The following is a 7,273-nucleotide window of genomic DNA, read 5'->3' as shown; positions in this document are numbered from 1 at the left end:
TACGACTGTGGCTCTTTTGGGTACCCCAATCACTAATCTGGCTCCTCACCCACTGAGGCCTGAGTAGCACTCGGGTAGAGATAAGGGCATGCAAGAGTCCCTGCCGGTGAATGTGTAGCGCTGGGGAAAAGCAGCACCCTGCCAGCCTCTCCTCCTAGTCCCAGGGCTGCTGTTCTGAAGCAGCCAGCAGCAAAACCCTGTGGACTCTTGGTGGGGACTGTGAACAATCCAGCCCCATGGTGCATTGGGCAGGGGGCCACAGCACCTCCCAGCCAGGTGACTTGCACCACCCGTGGAAAGCCAGAGCAGTTCCCAGAATGAAGACTTCCTTGGGTCAGTGCCAGGGCCACTCCAGCTCTGCAAAGTGCAGCCCTTGAGCAAGCTGCACTCAGGTGTATTCATGCTGGTTTGGAAGAGTCTGATTTATTATAACTAAGAGCTGCAGGACACAAGAGTTGGTCTCTTCCCTTCGCCCCCACTATGGTGAGGCAGTGACCATCTCCCCAGCAGCCTTAGGGCCTGCAGAGCCACACGAAGGAGCCCATTCTAGCGCACGCTCAGTCCCACCGTCTCCCCACGGAGGGCAGATCCTTCCCTGCCCACCAAAAGCTACATCTAGTTCAGCGGGCCCCACCCTGCGCATGGTGAAATGGCGCCAGCAGTCAGAGTCAATCTTCCCTTGTTTGCCTGGGGAGTGGCAGCACAAGACCTGCCGCTGCAGGCGAGTCCAACAGGCAGGGTGGGGGCAGTTACTGTTGGTCCATCTTGACCTGCTGCAGGGATGCAGTGAAAGCCTGGAACTCTTCAGGGTAGAAACGCTTGTACACACTGATCTTCCTCTTGATCTGCTTGGGCGTGTCCTGGTAGTAGTTCTTCTCATCACGAGCCATGTCCTGGGGGTGGGGAGAGGGGACAGAGTCAGGGAAGCTGCCTCGCTGGGGGCTGGATGGAGCAGATATCCAGGAGACCCCCACAGCCCAAGAACAAGCACCTCTGCGGCTGGCTGCACACAGCACAAGGTTGGCATCTTGAGCCGCCCACTCGACTCCACTCACAGATAGGTGTGGTTAGAGGTTGGCTGAGGTTTCATGCAGCCCAAAGGTGACTCAGATGCAAACCAGGAAATTCAAAGAGCCACTTCCCTGACAGAGCAGCCAGACAGGAGGAGGCAGGCTCCAGGGCATGGAACACCTCTGGCTGTTTCTCGGTGCCCCCCCAATGGCTAAGAAGATGCCATGACAAGATTGCGCTGTCGCTCTCCCAGTGGCCACAAGCACTGAGGCAGAGGCTCCCAGACATGCCCTCCAATCCTCACCTGGCAAAGGCAGGGACCACCCACCTTGTAGTTCTCGCCATGGTTCCGTATCATGTACTGCACATAGTCGATAAGGTCTCTGGAGAGCGTCTCTGACTTCTTCTCCGGGAGGCTGGCCTCATACTCCAGCTCTAGACACCACAAGACAAAGAGACAGAACCATGCAGTGTTTTTAAGGAGCCCTGATGCTTCCAGAGATTGAACCTGGTATCTGTGGAAATGAGACTGAGGCATGCATCACTGGCAATGGCTGGTCCACCTCAGGGACACGTCCAGCATTAATGACCACTCCCCATTTGTGGAGGTAGACACACCAACACCTAGTAACCTGTGGCACTGCAGCTCAGTGGGTTAGAGCAGAACACACACATTGGAAGTTCCCAGACTCAAGGCCTTCTACCACAGGTGACGTGTCTGTCTCATCAGCGAAGTGGCCAGCTCCAATGCTCAGATACGAGAGCAGGTGGGAGTGGGGTTGTCATGAAGAGACAGCATTCAAGATATGCCCTGGCTGGGGGAATCAGATAGCGCAATTAAATCCTGAGCCCGGGACAGAAGCTGGCAGTGCAAACTAAGGGCCTTTGACACTTTCACCAGAGCAGACACTTTGAGGACTTAAGATGGTGATGTTCAGGGGCTAATGAATCCTGAAACCCAGCAGGGCCAAGGTTCAGCTCACACATCAGTATGGGACACAGTCTCCTTAACAGTCTGCATTACACTAGGCACAACTATTACCTCCCAACTCACAGCCACACACTACTAAGTCTCCTGCTCAGAGGGGAGGAGCTGCTGCTGCAGGCAGCTTTCCAGGATGCTCCTGGGGGCTTGTAGTCCTGCTACAGAAACCAGCTTTCACACACCCCCTTTTTGATATGGCAACAAGCCAACAGGCTTTGCCTCTTAGTTTCCTAGTTGCAAAAAGCACCAGAGATCAGTGGGTCTCTGAAAACAATCAGAGGAGCAGAGCTCTCCCTGGTGAGAAGGAACCAAGCCAGGGCACAGAGGAGTGGGGAGAGGAAGTGGAATCCATCAGACAGATCCTCACCTAGGGCACAAAGCAGAGAACATGAACCAGTGGTAGCTCAGCTCTAGGGACAGGGGTTGTTGGCTACATGAGCTCCCTCTGCTGGCTGCCCCCACAAGAAGAACGTTCTAAAGCCATTTCTGACATCTGTGGCAAAGCAGCAGCTCCCTAAGAATAAATACCAGAGTCATGGCACAGCAGGGATCCGTAATCCTTGGCCGAAGGGTGCATACTGCAACAGCAAATACCCAAGCTCTATCCAATTGAGGGCAAGTTACCAACGCACCCAGGAGCCTAAGAGCTGCACCTCGTTCGCATGAAATGAGCACAGTGGGAACTGCAGTGCCCAGAAGCTGCATCTCTGCTCTGGAGGGCTGCAGTGGCCAACAAAGCAAGCACTCTTAGAACCAGAGGAGGGTGGTACCAACCGTCCAGGACGTAAGGCTTCTGCACAACTCTCTTCCCTTTGTCTTGGCCATCAACCTCCATTTCCATCACCTGCATTGAATGGGAGATGAGACAGCTCAAGAAAACTCCACTCACCTGGGGTTTATGCATTCACACATGGCTTTGGAGGCTTTTCCTTCCCCATCCAGCCCTTGTACCACTGACTGGCTTAAACAGATTTCTTAGTCCAAATAACTACAACCATCTCAGAGTTCAAAAAGCCTCATTTACCATTCACTTCTTATGCTGGCTGGCCAGCCTAGAGTCACTGTTGAGAGAAATGCCTATGTGAACATGGTTGCTCTCAGGTTCTTGATCACAAGCCCACTGTGACAATATTTGCTAAGGCCAAGTTTGGCCTGACAGCATGTGCTTTAACAAAGAGGGGGACTAGTCACTGCTTTCTGTCCCTCTGATCTAAGTGAAGTGTCTCCAGGCTAACCCCACTGCCCCTGGCTAATGAATCCCCAAGTAAAAGACTCAGCAGCTCCTTGCACATGTGCATAAGCTCTCCCTGCATTGCCACTCCTGGCCCTTCACACACACACACACACACTCGAGAAAGAATCAAGATGGCAGACCTCACTGGGTCCACACCCGAGAGACCAAGGCAGGACACATTTTCTAGTATCTTGTCCAGTCTAGTTAGGGGTCTCCTATTGCAACTGGGCATCCATCAGTGCCCTTGGAGAATTGTCACCCATCCAGGTTGGGGAGTGTTGCCAGATAAGGGAAAACATCAGCTGGGTTATGTTCATTTCCACCCCTTGCACTCCCTCTTGGTCCCTGGGGTTTAGCCTCTTGGGAGAAATGTGTTGCTCTTATGCTGTAGTTACCTGTAGCTGCCTTTTCCGAATGGGAATCGCCTTGTTGGGGTCTGCAGCCAGCCCCATTTCAGCCAGGTTCCGAGACACGGATTTGGTTCTGTCCCACGCATGTCTGATGTGGGAGCTGGCCAGAGACAAAAAAGGGAGGAAAGTGGCCATTTCACACCCAACACCAAACCAGCTGATGGCCCATCCGTGCCGCAAGAGCCCTGTTCCCACTACCCGTGTCTGGCCAGAGCGAGCCTCAGGAACCCCCCCACTTCCACCCCCACGCAGCAGCCAGGGCAGACACTACCCGGGCAGGGTCTTTAATACTCCTGCAGTAGCTGTAACCCCTTTACGGGGTGGCTCGCACCCTAGTAGGGGCACTGTCCTGAGGGGCCCAGCCTCCCCGCAAAGCACTGCACGGCCTAACCAGCGATGGACCCCAGGATACTGCCCCACTGCGTGGACCCACCCCCGCCCCTCGGTCCAGATCCCCCCGGCCCGGCCCGGCCCGGCCCCTCGGTCCAGATCCCCCCGGCCCGGCCCGGCCCGGCCCCTCGGTCCAGATCCCCCCGGCCCGGCCCGGCCCGGCCCCTCGGTCCAGATCCCCCCGGCCCGGCCCGGCCCGGCCCCTCGGTCCAGATCCCCCCGGCCCGGCCCGGCCCGGCCCGGCCCCTCTCCCCCGCCCCTCGGTCCAGATCCCCCCGGCCCGGCCCGGCCCGGCCCCTCGGTCCAGATCCCCCCGGCCCGGCCCGGCCCGGCCCCTCTCCCCCGCCCCTCGGTCCAGATCCCCCCGGCCCGGCCCGGCCCGGCCCGGCCCCTCTCCCCTCGGTCCAGATCCCCCCGGCCCCTCTCCCCTCCCCAGCGGCCCGGCCCGCTCACCATTCGATACGGGGCGCCGCCCGCTTGCGGCTCTGCCGGTTCAGCCGTTTGCGGTTGACGCTGTAGCCGAACTTTTGGCGCCGGTTTTTCCCTTTGGCTTTCGGCATCGCGGCGGCTGCGAGCTCACGCGGCCGCAATCGGAGACGCCAAGGCCGCCGGGCCGGGCGCTGGGCGTGATGGGAAATGTAGTTCTACTGTGAGGGCTTCGCTAGGGCCCGGTCCGGTGTGGACTATATATCCCAGCAGGCCATGCGCCAACGCGGAGGGCTGGAACCGCAAGGCCTGCTGGGATGTGTAGTCCCACGGCTGCCATTGACTTACGGTGGCTGAGGAGGGTCCCGGGCAGTCACCTTCGTGTGCTGCTCGCGGGAGTGGTGACCATGGCTCAGAGCTCCCCGCCGCCCTTTGACCCCAGCAGCCCCCCCCTTATCGAGGGCTTCGTCCCCACCCCCCTGCATCGGGAGGGGTTCCGGGACAAGTTCCTGCGCAAGACCCGCGAGAACCCGCTGGTGCCTATCGGTGAGTGGGGGCCTGGGGGGCCCGGAGTTGGGGGAGTGGGGAGCTAGAGGTCTGGGGGGGAGGGGGGTCTGGGCGGATTGGGGAGCTAGGGGTCTGGGGAGGGAGGTCTGGGTCTGAGGGGAGGGGGGAGCTAGGGGTCTGGGGAGCGAGGGGGTGGGTCTGAGGGGAGTGGGGAGCTAGGAGTCTGTGGGGATGGGGGAGTTAGGGGCCTGGGGAGTTAGGGGTCGGGGGGGTGGACCTGGGGGGAGTGGAGAGCTGGGGGATTTGGGGGCTAGGGGTCTGGGGAGCGAGGGGGTGGGTCTGGGGGATTTGGGAGCTAGGGGGTGGGTCTGGGGGGAGTGGGGAGTTGGGGCCTGGGGGGGGTCTGGCAGGGACAGTGGGAGTTAGTGGTCGGGGGGAGGGTGTGGCATGGGGAGAGCTAGGGGCCTGGGTGCCTGTTGGGGTGTGGGGGCATATCTGAGGGGAGTGAGGAGCTAGGAGTCTGTGGGGATGGGGGAGTTAGGGGCCTGCGGGGAGGTCCAGAATCAGGGGCAGGGATGATGTGAGGAGCAATTGGGACAAGTAGGAGGAAGTGGAAGGGTTTGGGGATGCTCAGGAAATGGGACATAACCCAGGGAGAGCCTTGGGGTGGGCCCCCTCCTGCCTACTAACCATGTGGGCAGGGAGAGGGAGGTGAAGCAGGGGAAATGGGGTGGGGAGGGAGGAGACATTGAGGTTTGGGGAAAGGGGTGGAGAGAGTTAGGGGTGACCCACGGCAGGGACCCTGAACCTAGTCCCTCAGATCTCAGCCTACCACCCCCCACTAACCTCCCAGCATTGTCCCTCTCTGCAGGCTGCCTCTCCACTGCAGGGGCTCTGACCTATGGACTCATTTGCTTCCAGAAGGGCAATACCCGCCAGTCTCAGCTGATGATGCGGGCCCGTGTCCTGGCTCAGGGCTTCACCATTGCTGCCATCATGGTGGGGGTGGTGGCCACAGCAATGAAAGCTCAGAAGTAAGGTCAGGCTGGCGATGAGCTGCAGCCTCCAGGAGTGGACAGGCAACCTGTGCTTCACATAGTAGAAATGGACCCTTTGGCCCTGGAGAGAGCAAGTGCAGCTCTCATCTTGCTGGGGGACCAGCTCAATGGTGGTGGTGGTGGAGCAATTATTAAAGATCCTACGGGGTTCTAGAGTTCTGGAAATGCAGCTAATACACCTGAGTGATTCAACCTAAAACCTGACCTGCGAGATTTCTTGACTCCATGAGCACTCATCCTTTCCTGGGGGACCCAGAGGCAGCATCAGTCTCTAGCACCCGGCATTATTAATGGCCGTTGGACCCTTTGCGTTGGTGACCCCCATGGGGAACAGGTTGTGCTGACACGTAGGCACGATCAAATGATGAACCTTTCCGGGCAGGGAGTTGGCCCGAAATACTGTGGCCGGGAGAGAACAGTCCCTCTCTCTGGGGCTAGATCCTGTCTAGAGAGATCACATCCCATGACCAGGGCTAGTCTGGAAAGACTGTGAGATTTATTCAGTTACCAACCATAAGCCAATTGCACCCATGCTTTGTAAAGAGAGAATTGCAGTGAGATTCTGATCGGGACATTGAATTCCAAAGCCAAGGGAAATTGTGAAGGGCCCTTATGTACAATGGGGAAAAAAACAGGTAGAGAACTGCTATCTTTCTGCTGTAGTGATGGAGATTAGGACACAGGAAATGCAGCTCTCTGTTGGAATGTGTGAAATTGGAGAGTTTCAAAGGTGGGGTCACATCAGGTCTGTGGGTTTTTTAATATTAATGGTTGGAGTTTAACTGCTGTGAAACTAATCAACCTTTGTCAAGAACTAGAAGTTCCTGCATTCTGGGTCTCTGATGCCCAAGGGGAGCAGTATTTTCTCTTGTCTTAAACTTCCCAGCAGGAAGCTCTGTCTAAAAGCTCTCCATGCATTAACTGGAATGTGTTTGGTATTAACGTTGAAAGATGGGAAAAAATCTCAATGAATAAGGATTCTCCTTTAGCAGGTACTTTGGCGCTACATCAATATTATAAAGAATCTTTGCTCTTCCTAGGTCAGACATGCAGAGCTGGGGTGGGAGGATTTAATGAGAGGGAGGGAAATGGTCCGTTGAATCTAATTATATCTGCTGGGTGTAGTTCTCCCATCCTTCCTTTTGGCAGCTGCATAGTGCAGGACTCTGATGGAGAAAGGCAGAAAGCAGATGGTATTGACAGCACCAAACTGGTGGCTGGGGTCCTGCACTGAGCGGCTGACAAAAGGAAG

The 7,273-nt window shown here is 57.1% G+C and overlaps 2 protein-coding genes across 2 annotated transcripts; one reads left to right on the top strand and one right to left on the bottom strand.

Moving 5' to 3' along the window:
• Nucleotides 1–210: 210 nt before the first annotated feature.
• NOP16 (NOP16 nucleolar protein) lies at nt 211–4,874 on the bottom strand. Its single transcript, XM_038414605.2, has 5 exons — nt 4,484–4,874; nt 3,626–3,740; nt 2,771–2,840; nt 1,340–1,446; nt 211–893 (listed from the first exon to the last, which is right to left on the bottom strand). Exons 1-5 carry the CDS (start codon nt 4,588–4,590, stop codon nt 750–752), a joined length of 543 nt encoding a protein of 180 aa, XP_038270533.1. The 5' UTR covers nt 4,591–4,874; the 3' UTR covers nt 211–749.
• On the top strand, nt 4,716–6,220 carry HIGD2A (HIG1 hypoxia inducible domain family member 2A). The gene is made up of 2 exons (XM_038414606.2): nt 4,716–5,002; nt 5,835–6,220. The coding sequence occupies exons 1-2, from the start codon at nt 4,774–4,776 to the stop codon at nt 5,999–6,001; spliced, it is 396 nt and encodes a 131-aa protein (XP_038270534.2). The 5' UTR covers nt 4,716–4,773; the 3' UTR covers nt 6,002–6,220.
• The last annotated feature ends 1,053 nt before the right edge of the window (nt 6,221–7,273 follow it).

The sequence above is a fragment of the Dermochelys coriacea genome, chromosome 8 (assembly GCF_009764565.3).
Source record: "Dermochelys coriacea isolate rDerCor1 chromosome 8, rDerCor1.pri.v4, whole genome shotgun sequence".
Taxonomy (NCBI): domain Eukaryota; kingdom Metazoa; phylum Chordata; order Testudines; family Dermochelyidae; genus Dermochelys; species Dermochelys coriacea.
This window is presented reverse-complemented; position numbering and strand designations above follow the sequence as displayed.

Bases quoted from the DNA above. Each gene is read 5' to 3' on its own strand.
- NOP16 (XM_038414605.2), bottom strand. From the start codon at position 4,590: ATGCCGAAAGCCAAAGGGAAAAACCGGCGCCAAAAGTTCGGCTACAGC. The intron at 1,447-2,770 runs GTTGGTACCACC...TGTGGTGTCTAG, and splicing joins GAAGCCTTACGTCCTGGACG to AGCTGGAGTATGAGGCCAGC. The intron at 894-1,339 runs GTGGGTGGTCCC...CCCCACCCCCAG, and splicing joins ACCATGGCGAGAACTACAAG to GACATGGCTCGTGATGAGAA.
- HIGD2A (XM_038414606.2), top strand. From the start codon at position 4,774: ATGTGTAGTCCCACGGCTGCCATTGACTTACGGTGGCTGAGGAGGGTC. The intron at 5,003-5,834 runs GTGAGTGGGGGC...CCCTCTCTGCAG, and splicing joins GAACCCGCTGGTGCCTATCG to GCTGCCTCTCCACTGCAGGG.